Source organism: Mustela putorius, unplaced genomic scaffold, assembly GCF_011764305.1.
Source record: "Mustela putorius furo isolate JIRA1106 unplaced genomic scaffold, ASM1176430v1.1 tig00000166_pilon_pilon_pilon, whole genome shotgun sequence".
NCBI lineage: Eukaryota > Metazoa > Chordata > Mammalia > Carnivora > Mustelidae > Mustela > Mustela putorius.
The window spans coordinates 4,952,367-4,973,433 of record NW_025421301.1 but is presented as its reverse complement, the minus strand read 5'-3'; the positions used below and the strand labels follow the sequence as shown (position 1 = coordinate 4,973,433).

General features: G+C 38.9%; 1 protein-coding gene across 3 annotated transcripts in view; it reads right to left on the bottom strand.

Moving 5' to 3' along the window:
- Positions 1 to 12,060: 12,060 nt before the first annotated feature.
- CEP162 (centrosomal protein 162) overlaps positions 12,061 to 21,067 on the bottom strand; it is a 101,152-nt gene continuing 92,145 nt past the window's right edge. The window contains exon 27 of one of the 3 annotated variants that reach the window (XM_045075868.1): positions 12,061 to 13,990. In XM_045075868.1, coding sequence (XP_044931803.1) covers positions 13,790 to 13,990 — 201 coding nt within the window. In that variant the 3' untranslated portion in view covers positions 12,061 to 13,789. The remainder of the gene's footprint in view (positions 13,991 to 21,067) is intronic. The other 2 variants (XM_004773588.3, XM_004773586.3) reach the window with 2 other exon arrangements.

Genomic DNA, 21,067 nt, shown 5'->3' with positions numbered 1-21,067 from the left:
AATCCCTTTGCCATAATATTTTTTGAGGAAAATATTATTCTTTAAGACTCTAACACCACACAGTAGAACAAGTGTGGAAAACTTCTTATTAACACATTCTCATAAATAGATACTTTCTATTAGCATTGAAGAGTGCTGAGTCTATTAACTTTTACTAATATGGATATTATTATTCATAATTTAAGCAACCAAATATAAACCATGGGCTGTTTCTTATTTCCTAAGCTTCAAAGCTATTAAAGTGGTATCTTATTTAGAACTAGATTTATCAGTCACAAGGCTGAAGAATATTCCTAAAAGTTAGATAAATACCCATGACCATACCATCATTTTTATTAACTGAAGGTCGAGAACTGTAAAGGGTCTGAGATTGAACCCCTCCTGCAAACTATTGAGTTAGCCTGGCCTGGATTTTTGGAAACTGGCAAAAGACATGAGATTCCCAGATCAGAGACAAAGAACTTCACAACAGCGCAGTCACCTGGGTGGCTCAGAAGGTTAAAGCCTCTGCTTTCAGCTCAGGTCATGATCCCAAAGTCCTGGGATTGAGCCCCACATCGGGCTCTCTGCTCCTCGGGGAGCCTGCTTCCTCCTCTCTCTCTGTCTGCCTCTATGCCTACTTGTGATCTCTGTCAAATAAATAAATAAAATCTTTAAAAGAAAAAAAGAAAGAAAGAAAAAAGGGGAGAAACTAGAAGAAAAAGGAGGAGCACCAATCCCAAGCAATTTTGAAATTCAACTGGGCTGACTCCATTCGGTTGCAAGTCCTGGAAATCATCCGCTGTGGCTCGTGGCTTCTCCTTGGGCCTGCAGCTCTGTCCTTGCAATTATCCTTACTCCTTCTTCCTCTTTTTCTTCTTCCTCCTCCTCTTCTTCTTATTCTGCTTCTTCTTCTTCCTTTTTCTTAATAAATTTTATTTTGATAATTGTAAAAAGAAAAATCAGGCAAATTAAAGTGTTCAACTATATACTCCTCATATAATAGAGATTTGTCATTTCCAGGCCCTCTAGGGGAAGGGAGGCCCAAAAAGCAAAGGGGAAGGCAACAATGCCATCACACAATTCAGTCACTCAATCAGAAGAGACTTTGGTAAGAAAGATCAGTGGGTCTCTGGACGTGATGAATGGGAGAAAAGAGCAATAGTTTTGTTACCCAAAACTCAGTCCATCTTGAGGTTAACATAGATATAACGGATAAACTTTAGGGAAGAAAAAAAGGAGTTGATGCCTAGCGTGAGGAAGAAGACATAACCAGTGAGTAAGGAGTAACCAAAAAAAAACTCTACTGTTTGTACCGCCCCTGACATGTTGAAGTGCGGGGCATAGTAGAAGACGGAGTAGAGGAAGATGAAGAGCCCAGTGGAGCCAACACTCAACACAGATGGCCACCACCAGCGGTAATCCTCCCCAGACAACTGGAAGTAGGTGAGCGGAGTGGAGATGCACGCCGCAACGCTCAGCAGGATGGCGAAGACAAAGAAGAGGTTGCCATACAGAGCGTACTGTTCCCGCCCCTAGACTGTGCCAAAGAAGTTGTAGAGCTTCACAGAGAAGGCACGGGTGGTCACTGTGGAAAGTGGGTCTGGTCCACTCCCAACCCTGGAGTGCCTGGCTTCATGGGGACTCTTCTACTCATGACTTGCCATGCTCATTTCAAGGACATCTGCCCTCATTTGTTGAGAGCAAGCATCCTTCCTTTTTCTTGAATGTATTTATCATTGAGTAGTTTATCCACCTGTTTCCTGCATGTAGAATTTTGGGGGTCTGACAGCCTTCGTTCATCTTGTCTTCTCTCTGGCCCTTAAAGCCCAGGTTGACAGTGTTCCAGCAGGTGTCATCTTCTCAACCCACTGTGAGCCTCTTCAAAAATGTCCCATGTATCCGTTGCATCAGACAGGAGGCACAGATTGCACCACAGAATCATTCCCTCTTGAGGTAAGGACATGACCTTTCATAGCTCCAAGCTATTCAGGAGCAGGCGGCTTTTGCTTTGACCAAGGGCCATTCTCTAGAGAAGGGAGCACAAGTGGGCCAATGCCCCTAGCAGCTGGGAATGACACACAGCCTAGTAAAGGAATCTGGGTGGGACACTACCAGCACCCTTATAAACAGTAACAGATGACCTCTTTGGGGCACTAAGCAGCCTCTGTGCTAACTTAATTTTTGTAATGTTCCTATGAGAATGCTCAACACAGAGGCTTAAATTTTTGATCCTGTTAAATATAAGTCAGTCTGCTCAAAAACCTGCAGTGGCTTCCAGTTTCACTCCACAAAGAAGCTAGAGCTGTTACAGTGACCTCAAAGCTTTCCACCCCCATCCCCCAGCTGATCTGATCTCATCTACTGTTCTTTTCCTGACTCACCCTGCTCCAGCCACAGTGGTCTCCCTTGAAGACATTAGACATTCATCTGTAACTGGGGGGCCTATTGCCCTAGCCGTTCTATCTGGAACATTCTCCTTCTACATATCCACCTGGCCCACTCCCTTATCTCTTGAAAGTTTCTCCTCCAGTGCCCCCTGTTTGGGGTCAAATTGTAACCCCTCCAGACCCGCCAAAATCACGTGTTGAAGTCCTAATCTCCCAAACCTGAGAATGTGACCTTATTTGGAAACAGGGTTTTGCAGATGTAATTCGTTAAGATGAGGTCATGAGGGTGGGCCCCCAGCCAATATGACTTGTGTCCTTATAAAAACAGAACATTCAGACACAGAGACACGCATAGGAGGAAGATAACGTGAAGAGAAATCCGGAGAGTGCAAGCCAAGGAGAGAGGCCTGGAGCAGATCACCCCTCACAGCCTCCAGAAGGAAGCAAGACGAATCTCTGGTGTTGAAGTCACCCGCTTGTAGAACTCTGTTGGTGTCCTAGCAAAGTAAGAGCCCCCTCCTCAGCGTTCTGAATGCAGCTGACGCTGGCCATCCTTCCAGACGGGGCACCGCATTCCCCTTGTTTCTGTCCAGCACCCCCATCTCCCTGATCACACCGTTTTTCTTTCTCTACAGTATATCCAGTTTACATGGTTATCATGTCTGTGGTTCTCTGTGATCCTCCTGCTACAACATGGGCTCCACAAGGGTAAACCAGTGCCTGAAACACAGTAGGCAGTCCATAAAAATTGGCGGGAGGGAGGGAGGGACTGTTCTGTAGATCTGCTTTACAGGCAGAACCACCAAGGCTCTGGGCGATCCCATATATTGTTCAGATGCAGAGCTGCCGAACGAGGGACCAAACTGGGTTCTAAGAAATTGAGGACCTGTGGAAGGCTTGAGTGGTCCCCTTCCTAATGGTTACTTTTTATCTGTTCTTTTTTTTTCTGTCTCTAACTTTCGACCTCTTTATGCATTCTTTTTAACCTTCAATCTGTTTTCAATTTCAGTTTTGCTTTATTTCAGAGAAACGGATGAAATCTGTAAATCCATCTTTTAACTTGCTCATTTCTTCCATCTAAACATGTTGTGATTATGGATGATGTTTTATTTCTAGCATCTTATTTTGTGATTTCTATTTGCTTTGCTCTGCTTTTCTCCTCTTTTGCTTTATCTCACACAGCTGTGGTCAAGAACGTGGGGTCTAGAAATAATCTTTTTGGGCTTGGTTCCATTACTTGCTAATTAGCAAGTAATTGTGCAGTCGTAACCAGGGTACCTAACCCATTTGAGACTGTTTCCTCATATATAAAAAGGGATAACATCCACCTAAAACTTTGTGAGCTTAAAGTGATAAAACATAGAAAGCACTTAAAATTGTGATTGGTCTGTTCTACATGTTCCATTCTGGCTCATTTGCTTTTATTCTCTCTCTTTTTAAAATTTAATTTCAGTGTAGTTGTTTTTACTCTCTTTTTAAATAAGTATTTTATTTTTACATTGATTCATTTGTACATTTATTTAAAGTATTTTAGAGATTCTTCGATTTTAATGAACATACTTGATACTGAAAGTTAAAATTTGTTGTTTAAGCACTCACTGAATTAAATTTATGGATCAAGATGTGGGGCTCCATCCCAGGACCCTGGGACCATGACCTGAGCCAAAGGCAGATGCTTAACAACTGAGCCACCCTGGTACCCTTGTTTGGCTCTTTCAAAAAAAAAAAAAATTGATCTGTTCTTTTCTCATGAGGTCCTGATTGTTTCATTACATTTACTATTTTATATACATATATATATATATATATATATATTTTTTTTTTTTTTTTTTTTTTTAATGATTCAGCCATACTCATTTTATACTCTCTTTTAGGTTGTTTCATAACTTCAGGCTTGGGAATACTAATCACTCTGGAGTTTTTTTGGATTTGCTACTTCTTGCTGCCAATTGTTTCCAGCTGTTCTCTGGTGTGTGTGTATGTGTGTGTGTGTGTGTGTGTGTGTGTGTGTGTGTGCAGTTGCATGAGATTCCTTTCATTATTATTTTTTTTCCTATGATTGATTGTCCCACACACCCTGGTTTTATAAAAATTCTCCTAGAGAACAAGTTTATGTTTGTGTTCCTATCCTTAAGCCCTAAGTAATTTGATCAATCTAGAATTATGTTATTTTTGAATTTTTGCTTGGGGATTTTTGCCTCTTAAATGGAGTATGAATTTGGATCCCACCTCCACATGAAGCACGAGCTTGGAGTTCAGATGTTTTCAGAGAGCCTTTGTTGTCTTAGAGACCCTGGTAGAACCGATTTCTTCATCCCTTTCCTCTGTCAGTGTATGGAGTTTCTTGTCTTTCAGTGAGGGTCTCGTAAAGCAGGAAGGGGTCTCTACATCTTGTATGAAACTCTTTTTTCTGAATGGATATTTCAACCCACTTCATGATGCACATTGAAACCCTGTCCCCCAGAGTGCTATGGCATTAGCTCACAAACTTACCATTCTGGCTTGAAATTTCCTATTTATTTGTGCCATCTGAAAACTTCTATCTTTGGTAAAATCTCTTTTCATGTCTTTGGCCCATTGTCTTAAATAGGGGTGTTTGAATCTTTATTGACTTTTGAGAGTTCTTATGAATATAAATCCTTTATCAGATATATGAACTGCAAATAGTTTCTCTCAGCTTATAGCATGTCTTTTTCATTTGCTTGATAGTGTCTTAGAAGAGCAGAAGTTCCTTATGATATAGTCCAATTTATCAATTCTTTTTAATACAGGTCATAGTTTTGGCATTGTGTCAAAGAAATCATCATAAATATTTAAGGTCATAAATATTTAATCTTATTTCCTATAAGTTTTATAGTTTGAAGTTTTATATTAGGGTCTATGATCCATTTTGAGTTCATCTTTGTGTATGTTGTGAGGTATGGATCTAAGTTCAATTGTTTTTTTTTGTATTTATTATACAAATTTTGTAATTATTTCAGCACTATTTGTTGAAAAGAACCTTTCTTACTCAGTTGCCTTTGCACCTTTATTAAAAATCAGTTGTCCATGTACGTGTGTTGGCTTATTTCTGGGTAGTCTTTTCTGTTGCATTGTTCTATTTGCCTATTTTATGCTAAATCATACTTCTTGATTACTGTAGCTTTATAATTAGTGTTGAAATCAGATAGTGTAAGTCCTCCAACTTTGTTCTTCTTCCTTGAAGTTGTTGTAGCTATTTGGGTCCTTTGAATTTCTATATGAAATTTGGAATCAGTTTTTGGAATTTTCTTTCTTATATCCCGTTCTGCCAAAATTCACCCATTACTTAAGATACACCCTCAAAACCCCATTTTCCAAAAAAAGCTTTCCAGATCCCAGGTGAAAGGAATTTCTTTTTCTTCCATGCTCCACTCACACTTCATAACTCTTATCACTTTTATTCATATTTGGCTCTGTGTACTTTCCTGAAATTTCCTGCCATCTAGTAAACCCCACCAGGTCAGGAATCTTGATTTGTTCCCTCTCTCTGGTGAAAAAAGCTTGCTTTAGACTTTGCAGGAGTGAACCCCACATTGAGAGAGATCTGCAGAAGACATCTATTCATCTCCTGCATATTGTTAAGGAGTTCGACAGATATAGAATTTTTTTTTTTTTAATCATATCTCTAAGTTCTCTCAGGCTTCATTATTCCTATTGCCAGTACTGCACTTTCAAAGAACAATGGGATATTGTCTGAGTGTTGAAACATATTCTAGTTGACTTGTGATAATTATGCAGCTGTGTCTTAATCTATAGTTCACATGCTCCCTCATCATTGAACTTCTGGGTGAATGTCGTATCTTTAGGGATATCAATGATATTTTTGGCTCCTAGGTCAGCAATGCCTTGACTCAGACCTACACTATTTCCACTGGTCCCTTCTGGCTCTCCTCTAGCCTTCCACTGCAAGGAACTTACCCTCTGAAAGCCCATTATTCTCAGGAAGAATTTTTCTAGGAGTATAATCATCTCCTTCTTCTGGGCGAAATTAAGCTCAGTGATCTGGCAGTATGGGGATATATTTAGTCTGATTTTGTAGAGTCTAAAGTGTTCCATACTTATTAGGCACAAATACAATGAGGAAACTGTTTTTGTACCTAAGAAATTAGCAGCATAATTATATGAGTAGGGAAATCAGCTTTCTCATCACACTCAGGCATTACATTGCTGTGATCCTCACCTTGGAAAATGGTTTCTCCTGTGAGCAATATGAGGTTCAAATTCACACTTATGAATGGCTTTTTGGGTTTTCTCCCTTTGTCTTTCCATATTCATGACACCTGGTGAGATTATGTAAATCCTGTTTATTTGTGGCACAGCACTAATGTTGCTTAAAGCATCATGTGTTTAAAAGGCTAGTAGACAATTTGTTAGAAGATAGAAATCCCCTTCGTTTTTTTTTTCCTAAAATAGAATCTTTGCTTGTAGTTGAAGAAAATTCACATTAAAATCTGAAATAGTGATATAAAGTTAAAAACAACAACAACAACAATGAACTATTAGATTCTATAAACACTAGGGCAATTATTTACTTCTCAGCCTACTTCTGTGGCAGCTTTGCCATGATTCCTTCTTTATCAAAGTTCTTGTGTCATTGGTATCACTGTCATCATGGAACTGATTTCCCCAGGAGATCCTAGGAAAATAAAGAGTTGAACAGGGAGGTATATATGTGAGTGTATGTGTGTGTATACAGTAAGAAATATAACCAGGCATCAGAAGCCAATATATGTTCAGTTTAGAGAAGAATGTGGTCTTGAAAACCTGGTGTAGTGAGCAAAGGATGTGGTGGGGGACAGGATGGTCAAATAAAAAGGAGGACATAAGCCAAGGTGTTAGCATATGTGGCATGGTTAGATTAGGAGATGGGTTTGAATGAGAGGAGTGTGGTAGGCAGAATCACGCTCTCCGCTAACCATCTCCCTGCAAGGTAGCCACCTAGGGGGCGTACATGTCCTGTACATGCCAAAAGGGACTTTGCAGATATTGTTAAGGATCCTGAAATGGAAATGGGAAGAGCATCCTGGATTGTCCAGGACCAATCTAATCTTAAGGGTCCTTAAAAGCAGAGAATGTCTTCCAGCTGAGTTTTGAGTCAGTGGTAGGGAAGAACGCTCAGAGAGATGCAAGGTTCTGTGAGGATGAAGGGAGGGGGGCAAAGCTAAGGAATAGAAGTTGAAAAGGAGAATGAAAGGCTGGAAAAAGCAAGGAAACTTTTCCTCCTTCCGAGACTCCAGAAGGAATGCAGCGCTGCTGATACCTTGATTTTAGCTCAATGAGAACTGTGTTGGACCTCTGATCTACAGAACGGGAAGATGATAAATCTGTGTTGTTTTAAGCCATTAGTTTGTGGTAATTGTGGGAATTGCAGGCACAGGAGGCTAGCATAGGTAGTATTTGTGTGAGAGAGTAGTCTGGGATGGAGTGTGGAGAGGAAGGCTGGGTCAGAGTGAGGAGTGCCTTGGAGGCTTAGGGTAAGGATTCTAACATTTACATCTGAAAAACAACTGGCTGAAGCAGGAAGCAGGTATGCATGCATGAAGGAGAGTTTCAGGAAGAACTATCTGGCATTGCTGTTCTGCAGGCTATTTGGATTGAGGAGAGCACAGGGGCAGAGGCGTCAATTAAACCTCTACAAGAAAAGGAAGGAGTAAAATGATGACCGGGTCAGTGGTGGGAGATACTGTAAGGGACTATTTAGCCAGAGCAGCCCCACCCTGGCTGAACTGCCATTTTGTTGTAAAACTTAAATTGACCCTGCCTCCCCCTCCCCCGCCCCAGGGGAACTTATTTAAAAACCTGTCCCAGGTAAATACAAGGGTGGGTCAGGCCAGGTGGAGACATCCCATCAGTGAGAAGGGCGCATACTGTCTTGCCAGTTACCAAGGAGTATAGGCCCTGCCCTTTGGGCACCTTTTGGGCCCCAATTCTGACCAAGGTGATAGGCTGGTTCAAATGTCTACTAGGGTAAATTGTAATTAAATTGGTCACCTAGCATGACTGTGCAGCTTTCTCTGTGTTACAACTTCATTGGCCACCTGTGTGTGGCCAGGCCCAACCACATGGCCTTTGCTCTATAAAAGATAAACTCAAAATGGATAAAAGACCTCAACGTGAGACAGGAATCCATCAGAATCCTAGAGGAGAACATAGGCAGTAATCTCTTCGATATCAGCCACAGCAACTTCTTTCAAGATATGTCTCCAAAGGCAAAGGAAACAAAAGCGAAAATAAACTTTTGGGACTTCATCAAAATCAAAAGCTTCTGCACAGCAAAGGAAATAGTCAAGAAAACAAAAAGGCAACCCACGGAATGGGAGAAGATATTTGCAAATGACAGTACAGACAAAAGGTTGATATCCAGGATCTATAAAGAACTCCTCAAACTCAATGCACATAAAACAGATAATCATATCAAAAAATTGGCAGAAGATATGAACAGACACTTCTCCAATGAAGACATACAAATGGCTATCAGACACATGAAAAAATGTTCATCATCACTAGCCATCAGGGAGATTCAAATTAAAACCACATTGAAATATCACCTTACACCAGTTAGAATGGTCAAAATTAGCAAGACAGGAGACAACATGTGTTGGAGGGGATGTGGAGAAAGGGGAACCCTCTTCCACTGTTGGTGGGAAAGCAAGTTGGTGCAGCCACTTTGGAGAACAGTGTGGAGATTCCTCAAGAAATTAAAAATAGAACTTCCCTATGACCCTACAATTGCACTACTGGGTATTTACCCCAAAGATACAGATATAGTGAAAAGAAGGGCCATCTCTACCCCAATGTTTATAGCAGCAATGGCCACGGTCGCCAAACTGTGGAAAGAACCAAGATGCCCTTCAATGGACGAATGGATAAGGAAGATGTGTTCCATATACACTATGGAGTATTATGCCTCCATCAGAAAGGATGAATACCCAACTTTTGTAGCAATATGGACAGGACTGGAAGAGATTATGCTGAGTGAAATAAGTCAAGCAAAGAGAGTCAATTATCATATGGTTCCACTTATTTGTGGAGCATAACAAATAGCAAGGGGAGTTAGAGAGGAGAAGGGAGTTGGGGGAAATTGGAAGGGGAGTGAACCATGAGAGACTATGGACTCTGAAAAACAATCTGAGGGGTTTGAAGTGGCGGGGGGTGGGGCGTGGGAGGTTGGGGGAACCAGGTGGTGGGTATTAGAGAGGGCACAGATTGCATGGAGCACTGGGTGTGGTGCAAAAATCATGAATACTGTTATGCTGAAATAAAAAAAAAAAGTTATTCTTTAAACTAAAAAAAAAAAAAGTTCGTCTGGGAAGCAGGGAGGGGTTGTCCTCTCTGTAAGGGGTGGCCCTGACCAGTCTGTTTGATAGTCGGTTTGATTCTTGATGCTTGGCACAAAATAAAACTTTGCTTGACCTTTGCTTTGTATCAGTCTCGCTCCTTTAATCACGACCCATTAGTGAGGGACCCAACTTTGGGGACCCAACAATATGGGAATGAAAGGAGACATTAGAATAGAAGAAGACAATAGAAACATTGTTTTGAAGAAACTGGCTACAGGATGGATGACCACATGTTGAGAACTCTTCAGTACAAACTAAACGTTCTTGTCTCCTTAGAATGCGTATGTTGAAACCCAGCCCCTCGGTGTGCTGGTACTAGGAGATCGGGCCTTTGGGAGGTCATTGGGATTAGGTGAGGTGGGGTAAGGGTGGTGCCATCATGAATGAGATTAGGGCGCTTATAAGAAGTCCCACGAGAGCTTGCTTCTCTGTTTTCTACCTTGTGAGGATCCAAGCAGACTGACTGCTTCAGGTCAGGAAGCAAACCGTCTCGTGCCCACCTTGATCTTGGACTCCCCAGCCTCCAGAACAGTGAGAAATGAGCCTTCGTTGTTTAAGCCGCCCAGTCTTTGGTAATTTAACGCACCCCAAACTGACATTTGAGAATGCTTAAAGTTTAGAACTGTCTGGGCGAAATGCTGAAACAGGGGATTGGACAGCTGGTTTCAAACATGCTAAATACTTTGAGGACAATGGGTAATTCCAGCAGGAAATGGGAATAGGGGGGCTGGCACTCAGGAGAGAGAAAAGGTGGAGAGAAGCAGGCCCAGTTGTTACCCTGTTATATCGGGAGTCGTGGAGTGTAGATCTAGGCTCAGAGCCTTAGAGGGAAGAGAGGGTTGGATTTGTAGAGGAAGGTCAAGGGACAAAAGAAGGCAATTAATGTACTGATACGATGTATGAGGGACTGTGCTGCTGTGAAGGGTCTGATCCCAAACCAGGAATGAGCATCTGGTGGCTCTTATGAGGGCTCCTTGCAGGTGACCATAATAATGAGCTGAACAGGTAAGACCTGGGCGTGCAAATGTGTGGTTATTTACACTTACTGCCAGCAGCTGGGGTGAGTTAAAACCACCCACCCTACCACCAAACATGTCTCTCTATTTTCTGTCCCCTGCATCAGGATTTTCTAATTGTCATATCAGTACCCTGAGGTGGGGACCACTGGCAGGCCACCTTTAAGGGTTCAAGTGCAGGGAAGGCTCAATGGGAGTAGCTCCACTGGGTCAGACTCCTGCTATGTTCTTGCCTCGCTGCTTTTGTGCTCCAGGGAGGCTTACCTGGTACAATTGCCCTATTTTTTTTTTTTTTTTGTCCGCTCCTCTTGTTCCTGAATTTACTAATGATTCATTTTGTTCTGATGAAACTTAATGCTTCCCTTCCTTCTAGAGAGTAGTTTCCCCTCTGACACCACTCTTCAAACATTTAACAATCCTACAAAGTGATTGTGGGTGGGAAATACGTTTCCATTTGTATTATTTATGTGGTTGTGATTGAAGCTTTCAGCAAACCTGGAGACAAATGGACCTACTATGGTTTAGACTACAGGGGCATAAATAGACTAATTAGGGCTGGACAAGTGTTGAGAAAGAATCCATGTGCTTTTCATTTTAGACTTTTCTACAGAAACTGGAGAGGAAGGCTCTAATTCATGGGTCTGAATACCAAAATAAAATTACAGTCACTTGGGAAGTTTGGAAAATTTTCAAACTTCACTCTTCTCACCATGAATTGCTAAGGAGCTATTCAAAGCAGGATAGCGTGAATAGCTAGGTAACTGTAAAGTGTCTTATTCTGAGATTATGTCTGTTACATCATGTTCCTGTGGATCTGACCTAATTAGTCCTTAGTAGTATGGGTGGGGAAAAGAGGTGTTTTCACCATCTTGGCATTTAGTCACAAATCTAGGATATTTGTAATACAGAATGGGACCCTAATACTGAAGCCTGTAATTTGCAAGTTTGGTGGGTTGATGTGGTTATGGTTCAGAGTAACAGACCGAATCAGAAGTCTCTCTGCTTGTCAACAGCAAGCACTTTACCCTGATAAGGTTCTTGCCCTTGGATTCAGGTGCCTTATAACATTGTGAGGGGGATGGAATTGGTAGGAAGGGACTGATAATTTTTGGAACTTCATGAAAGCCTTCCTATTCAAGGAATGTCTGGGTGGCTAGGTAGTCAGTTAAGCATCTGGGATGGAGCTCTGTGTCAGGTTCTGTGCTCAGTGGGGTGTCTGCTTCTCCCTCCTCCTCTGACCATTCCCCCAGCTCTCAAGTCTTAAAAAAAAAAAAAAAAGCCTTCCTATTCAAGATAGCCTAAGTGCTGTCCATCTCTGTTCTCATCCTAGACCCTCAGGACAATGACTAAGGAATGGAGTATGTTTCCTGAGGTTTATAGTTGTGACTAATAATTCTTATACTTAGGGAACTTTACTCTGTAAACAGCATCGAACACCTGGTATGTGGCACTGCTTATTCCAAAAGAGAATACAGAATCCTCATCAAAATAGGATGTATTTTTTTGATATTAATAGAATATTTGATGTTTGTATCAACCACCAAATATTTGGTGTTTCAGAATCAACCACGTTTTTGCTTGTAATGAATGGCTAATGGACAGTCAAAAGGGAGGGATGGGTGTAGCAATAAATTAATAGGTTTGCAGATAAAAAATACACAAAAGTACACTCAATTTAATAACCAAAATAGTTTGTTATAACTTAAAATTCTTTCACATAAAAAATAGCTCCTTTTAATTAATGCTTTTTCCACCCTCTTCAAGAAAAGGACATAAAAAATGTTGAACATTAAGACATTAATTGAATTCCTTATACTTAATTTCCACATTTCACTTTTGCTATCCATAATTTCACCAAGATCTGTTTCACCTGTCTTTTACAGTCTTTCACCCTTTATTATTATTTCAGAATTGCACTTAATGTCATATGGTCCTGAGCACTTGGAATGTGGCTAGTGCAAATCAAGTTGTGCTATAAATGTAAAACACCAGATTTTGGAGACTAAGTATGGAAAAAAATGCAGAACTCAAGTTTTATATTGCCATTTTAGATAATTAGATGATATAAATTAACCAAATTAATTTAATTTGCCTCTTATCTTTTTTAATGTGGCTATAGGAAAACTGAAAATTACATGTGCCTCATATTATACTCCTACAGGACAGCACAGGGCTAGAATGCTTAAAAACAAGGTGGCTACCGCTTGAACTTACCAATATTTTATACACAATCTGCTTTTGGAAATGGGGATTGTAAAAAAATAACAATCTGGCTACTTTCATGCATGCTTTTCATTTTTTCTAATGAACATATATTACTTTTTAAATAAAGATGTTATATTCCATTTATAATCTAAGACTTATAAAAAAGGACTAGTATTTAAGACACAGAGGCATAGAAGATTAAAACAATGAAGAAATCAAATTTCCCTATTACATGTGAAGTATATTTTGCACCTTGTATCAGGTGCAAACCTGAGGCACTCAGAAGTAAGAAGTGGCAGTCTAGGAGAACATGGAGCCTTCACTGTTTGCTGTACAAAGTTCTAATTCTTGTCAGTTACTGCAGAAGCTCTGCTACTCAGGGGACTGCCGCTGTGACTGTCCAAACCTCCATGCTCACATTCTTCTCTAAGTTTCCAGGAGAAAGAGGAGCTGTTTTTCCGGCATCAACAATTCAGAATACACACTTAGTCAAAAATGGCAGAATATGAACAATTTTTTTCTTTCTACATCTAGACCACAAGTTAAGACCCTTTACAACTAATATCACTCGTTCTAATCATCTGACACAAAGGGACTTGCCCATAAATTACTTAACATGTGCTTGGTTAATGATTTTCAGTAAAATACAGCATTGATATTTTTCCTTACTGATTTAGGGCAATTTAATGTGAAATGTTGCTTTTGCATTGTTTCCTTCCTGGACACACACTGGAACACTTGTTTTCAAAAGCCGCCTTCTGAGAGCGGCACAGTCCCATTCACCCTCCATCTTCAGGCCTTTACAGGAGGTCCTGGGAAATGCCAGCTTCTAGTAATACTATGGTGCACTCACTTCATCTGCAAAAGCCACAGGCACAACCACCCCCTGCCGGTGCAGCTCTCGAAGAACATCTAGTATAGAGTCTAATTCTGTGCGGAACTTGTCCAATTCCCGATTCTTCAACTGGGCAAGTCTTTTCCATTTCTCAATTTCTTTGTTTTGCTCAGTTTCTACTACTTGGTGTGTTTGCTGTATTATCTGAGGGGAAAAAACAATTCACATTACAGTCACAGTTCACAGCGGGGATGAAGACTGAACCATCTCAAAGAGCTCGAGTGGCACAATGCTGACTATGGTGGAGGGGAGGGCGCTGGAGTGGGGAGCCTTACCTAATGGGCTCCATGGTGTCAACCAACAATCTGGTGGGTGAAGAGCATAAGAAGGGGGGAATTGTAATTCTGATAGGGAGTTAGGAAGCTTTAGTCTTTTTTTTTTTCCCTTTCAATCAAAACTTTAAAAAGTAGCATTTTTAAAGCATCAGAAATTTCTAATACCTTGGTATGGATCCAAACCACCCCTTGCCCCACAATATTGTTCCTCTTAAGACCAACACTTGAGGGGCAATCAAAATAGTTCTAATATACACCACACATTAAAGCAGGAGAAATGATAAATATATACACATCGTACATATGTTAACTCATCTAATCCTGCTAATACATGAGGAGGTGAATTCTATATATTTATACCCATTCAGCAGGAGGGAGATGGGGCCAGAGATTAAGTAAAAAATAATTTGCCCCAGATTCACAAACAGCTGGTTCGAGGCAGAGTCAGCACCCTGGCCTGAGTTCCTGCTCTTAACTACCACCCTAGACCGTCTTGCTCATGTGGATGAATTTTTTCAACTGTGAAATGAGGGTACCCTGTCCAGTAACTTCTAACTCAGTTCTTATCATTTCAAAAGTCTTACCCTAAGGGAAATATCAGTCACAAGTATTACAAACCACAAAAAGTTGGACATATAAAAACAACTAGATAGAGCAACAGAGCAGTGTTTCTGACTATTAAATATGTTCGACCTCTGCAACAGAATTTTTATAAATGTCTGGTAATTCTAAAATCAAAGCATAGGAGAAATACTGTGTAAATACTTAAGGGAAACACGAAATGCTGTATGAATTTCCAATTCTAAGTTTAAACATACTTCGACAATTCTAGACATCTATTGACATTTGGCATTTAACCACTTTTTTCCAGTTATATTGCTATAACTGACAAATAACATTGTGTAAGTTGAAATTGCAAACACATACATCGTGATGCATGCAGACGCTGTGCAAAGGTTACCACGATAGTTAACATCCATCATTCACAGTTTTAAAATTTTTTCCTTGTAATGAAAACTTAAGATTTACTTTCTTAGTAACTTTCAAATATACAATAGACCTATAGACCAATGGAAGGGTTAAGAGCCAAGAAATAAATCTACGCCTTTATTATGTTAAGGTATTCCCTTTTTACCTAATTTGTTGAGTTTTTTAAAAAAAATCATGAATAGATATTGAATATTGTCAAAAGCTCTTTCTGCATATCTATTTAAATACTCATAGGATTTGTATTTTTTGTTCATTAATGTGATGCATCACATTTATTGCCTTGCGTATGTTGAACCCTCCTTATCTCCCAGGGATGACTCCCACTTAATCACAGTGTATGGGAATTTAATGTGCTGTAGAATCTGGTTTGTTAATATTTTGGAAAAATTTTGCATCTTTATCAGGGATGCTGGCCTATAGTTTTTCTTGTAGTGTCCTTATCTGGTTTTCTTGTCAGGGTAATGCTGGCTTTGTGAAAATGAGCTTCTTCTTCTTCTACTTATTGGAAGAGTTTGAGGAGGACTGGCATGAATTCTTTGAAAGTGTGGTAGAGGGATGCCTGCGTGGCTCATTCTGTTGGCTGTCTGCCTTTAGCTTAGGTCATCATCTCAGGGTCCTAGAATCAAGTCCTAGGGGGACACTGGGGGACTGTGGTTTTGGTGGTGCCTCTAAAAAGTCATCATCAGGATGCTGGGTGGCTCAGTTGGTTAAGCATCTACTTTGAGCTCAGGTAATGATCCCATGATTGAGTCATGCACTGGGCTCCTTGCTCAGTAGGGGGCCTGCTTCTCCCTCTGCCCCTCCCCATGCCTGTGCCCTCTCTCTAAAACAAAAAAGAAAAAAAGAAAAAAGAAAAAAAAAAGAAATAAAAATGTGGTACAGTAAAGTCAACTGGTTGGTCCTGTGGATTCTGTCTTATTAGTATTGGGTCCATTCCTATTTTCTATTTCTTAGTGATTCAGTCTTGGTAGGCTGTATGTTTCTAGCAATTTATTGGTTTCTTCTAGGCTGTCCAGTTTGTTGGCATATAGTTGTACACAGGAATTTCCGACGATCCTTTGTATTTTTCTGGTATCAGCTGTAATGTCTCCTCTTCCATTTATAAATTTCAAGTCCTTGTTTGTCAATTTTATCTTTTCAAAGTATCAACTCCTAGAGTTTTGTTAATCTTTTCTATTGTCTTCCTATACTTCATTTCATTTATTTTTGTTCTAATCCTTCTTTCCTTCTTCTAACTTTGGGCTTATTTTGTTCTTTTTCTAGTTCCTGGCTGGTAAGTAGGGTTGTTTGAGAGCTTTTTCTTGATGTAGGCATTTAACACTATAATCTTCCTTCTTAGAACTGCTTTTGCTGCTACCCACAAGTCTTGGTATGCTATGTTTCCAATCATCTCAAGATATTTTTTTTATTTCACTTTTAGTATCTTATTTGATCTGCTGGTTAAGGTATGTTGTTGAACTTCTATGTATTTGTTAATTTTCCAGTTTTTAGTATTGATTTCTAGTTTCCTATCATTGTGGTCGGAAAACATACTTGCCATGATTTCAATCTTAAATTTGCTAAGACTTATTTTACCGCCTATTATATTAGGTATCCTAGAAAATTTTGTGTGCCTGCAAAGAATGTGTATTTTGCTGTTATGGAGGGACTGTACTGTGTATGTCCATTTTGTCTATAGCACTGTTTAAAACCCACAGTTTCCCTATTGACTGTTTGGATGACCTATCCACCGATAAGCGTGATGTATTAAAGTCTCCTATCGGGACCCCTGGGTGGCTCAGTGGGTTAAGCCTCTGCCTTCGGCTCAGGTCATGATCTCAAGGTCCTGGGATTGAGTCCCTCAATGGGTTCTCTACTCAGCAGGGAGCCTGTTTCCTCTCTCTCTGCCTGCCTCTCTGCCTACTTGTGATCTTTCTCTCTCTGTCAAATAAATAAAGAAAATCTTAAAAAAAAAAAGTCTCCTGTTATTGTATTGCTGTTTATTTCTTTTAGTTATTGTTATCTATTTAGGTGCTCTGATGTTGGATGCATAAATATTTACAACTGATAATATCTTGATGGACTGACCTTTTTATCATTGTATGATTATATAATTACCTCTGTCTCTTTTGGAGATTTTTTAGCTTATAATCTATTTTATGTGATATAACTATAGCTACTCCTGATTTCTGTTGGTTACCGTTTGACTGAAATACTTTTTCTATCTCTTCACTCATCAGTCTATGCTGGTTTTAAAGCCAAACTCTTTTTTTAGGTGGCCTATTATTTGGACTATATTTCATCCATTTGGCAATTCTGTAGTTTGAATGGAGAATTTAATCCATTTACATTTAAAGGAACTACTGATAGATAAGGAATTACTATTGACATTTTGTTCCCTTCTGACTGTTTTCTAGATCTTATGTTCCTTGCTTCTTATATCTTGCAGTCATCTTTTGTGATGTGATGACTTTTTGTAGTTGTATACTTTGACTCCTTTGTCATAATATTTTCTGTAATTTGTACAGGCTTTTATTTTGTGGTTAAAATAATGCTTACAGAAAATGTGATTTATTTTTAACAATCTATTTTAAGTTAACTTTGATAGTAAACATAAACTTTACATTTGCATTCTGACCCCTCCCAATTTCACGTTACTGATGTTAAAATTAATGTTTTTTATGTTTTGTATCCAATAAATTAGTGTTGCAGTTATTTTTTAGTATGTCTTTGTTTTTTCACGTACAGTAAAAACTGTTTTAACTTAGAGTGTAAATGAATTAGGAAGTACCATTACAATTTTGGTCAACCTGACTATTTACCACTGAGTTTTTAACACCATTTATATGTTTTTATGATGTTAATTGGTTTCATTAACTAGCTTTTTATGGTTATTGTATTGTGTATAACATAATGATTGACATTTGCATATGCTGTGAAAAGGTCCTACATTAGTTACCAAATGTGTTTTCCTAGTAAGAACTTTTGAGATCTACTTGTTAATAGCTTTCAGATATACAATTTATTGTATTAACTGTAGTCACCACACTGTACATCACACCCCTTTAACTTGTTTATTTTACAACAGTTTTTACCTTTTCTCCCTACACACATCTTGCCTACATCCCATGCTCTGCTTCCAAAAATAACCTATCTATTCTATTTATCTATGCATATAGCATTTAAGAATTTCAAAGATTGACTTTAAAAAATTTCAGACAGTTTATTGTGTATAGGAATACAACAGATTTCTGTATATTGAATGGTTTTGTATTCTGCTACTTTACTGAATTCATTTTAGTTCTAACAGTGTTTTTGTAAAGTCTTTAGGGTTTCTTATATATCTTATCATGTCATTTGCAAAGAGTGATAGTTTTACTTCTTTTGCAATTAAGAGACATTTTATTTCTTGACTTATGCATCCTTGTCTTTTTTTTTTTTAAAGATTTTATTTATTTATTTGACAGAGAATAAGATCGTAAGTAGGCAGAGAAGCAGGCAGAAAGAGAAGGGGGAAGGAGGCTCCCTGGTGAGCAGAGAGCCTGATGCTGGGCTCCCAGGGCCCTGAGATCATGACCTGAGCCCAAGGTAAGAGGCTTAATCCACTGAACCACCCAGGCGCTCCTTGTTTGTGATCTTAAAGGAAAAGCTTTCAGCTTTTCACCAATGAGTGTGGATTTTATTATGTCAAGGTACATTCCCTCTATATTTTGTTTGTTGAATTTCTATCAGGAAAAGATGTTGAATTTTGTTAAATGCTTTTTTTGCATTTATGGAGATCATCTTATGATTTTTACTCTTCATTTTATTAATGAGGTATATCACACTTATTTGTGGATGGGAAACCATCCTTGTATTTCTGGAATAAATACAACTTGATGTTGTATGATCCTCTTATAACATTGCTGAATTTGACTTAATAATTTGTTCATGATTTTTACATCTATGTACATGAGGGACACTGCCTTGCGTTTTCTTGCACGGTTTTGGTACCAGGGTAATGCTGGCCCTGCAAAAATAAGTTTGAAAAGTTCCCTCCTCTTTTATTGTTTGCAAATGTTTGAAAAGCACTGGTACTTATTCTTCATTACATATTTTTAGAACTCAGCAGCAAAGCCCTCTGGTCCTGAACTTTGTCAGGATGTTTTTGATTACTAATTCAATCTCCTTACTAGTAATCAGTCTTTTTCGATCTTTTATTCATTATGCCTTTTGGTAAATTTTATGTTCCTAGAAATTTATCCATTTCTCCTAGGTTGTCCAGTTTGTTGTACAATTATTCATACCAGTCTCATCCTTTGTATTTCTGTGGAATCAGTTGTAATGTCTCCTCTTTCATTTTTATTGCATTTATTTTAGTTTTCTCTCTTTTCTTGCTTAGTCTAGCTAAAGGCTTGCTAATTTTACCTTTACAAAGAACGAGCTCTTAGTCGCTTTGATCTTTTTAGTCTTTATTCCTGCTCTGATCTTTGTTATTTCCTTAATTTTGCCATCTTTGGGCTTCATTTATTCTCTAGTTCCTTGAGGTGTAAAGCTGTCTATTTGAAATCTTGTTTCTAGACACAGGCACTTAATGCTATGAACTTGCCTCTTAAAACTATTTTTGGTGCATCCCCTAAGTTTTGGTATACTGTATTTCCATTTTCAACTGTCTCAAAATATTTTTTTCTTTTTATATTTTTTAAAGATTTTTTTTTTTATTCATTTATTTGACAGATCACAAGTAGGCAGAGAGGCAGGCAGAGAGAGAGAGGGAGAGAGAGAGAGAGAGAGGAAGCAGGCTCCCTGCCGAGCAGAGAGCCAGATGCGGACCTCGATCCCAGGACCCTGAGATCATGACCTGAGCCGAAGGCAGAGGCTTAACCCACTGAGAGCCACCCAGACACCCTCAAAATATTTTTATATTTCTCTGTCGATTTGTTCTTCAACCTATTGGTTGCTTAATTTGGTTTCATTACACACATTTGTGAATTTTCCATTTTTCCCCTTTGTAATTGATGTCTAGTTTCATATCCCCATGTTTGGGGAAATTGGCCTGATACTTCAGTCTTCAATTTATTAAGACTTGTTTCATGGCCAATATATGATCCATCCTGGAAAATGTTCCATGTGTGTTTAAAAATGTGTATTACTACTTTTGGATGGAATGTTCTGTATATGTTAATTCCATCTTACCTAATGCGTTGTTTCAGCCAATGTTTCCTTAAAAGGTTTTTTGTCTGGATGGATGTCTGAGGAGACATATATATTAAAAAAAAAAAAAAATTTTCCAAGACTGATTCCAAGAGTTTACTATTTATTTTTTGTAGTTTTATGGTTTCAGGTCTTACATTTAGGTCTTAATCCATTTAGAGGGTTTTTTGTTGTTGTTTTTTTTTTTTTGCATATGGTGTAAGATAGTGGTCCAATTTCATTCTTCTGCATGCAGCCATTCAGTTTTTCTAGCACTATTTATTGAAGAGACAGTCTTATCTTCATTGTGTATTCTTGACTCCTTTATCTTAGATTAATCGACCATATTAAGCGTGGGTTTATTTCTGGGCTTTCTATTCTGTTCACTGATCTATATGTTTTTCTGCTAGTCCTATACTGTTTTCATTACTGTAGCTTTGTAGTACAGTTGGAAAACTGGGAGTGTGATACCTCCAGCTTTGGCTACTCGGGGTCCTTTGTGATTCCATATAAACTTGAGGAATATTGATTCTAGTTCTATGAAAAATGCTACTGTTGGTATCTTGATAGGGATTGCACTGAACCTGCAGACTGCTTTTGGGTACTATGAACATCTGAACAATATTCTTCCAGTTCATGAGTATGGTGTATCTTTCCATTTATTGTGCCACCTTCAATTTCCTTCAACTAGGTCTTAGAATTATCAGAGTACAGGTCTGTTAACTCTTAGGTTAAATTTACTCCTACATATTCTATTCTTTTTGATGCAGTTATAAAGTCATTGTCTTAATTTATTTTTGCTAAT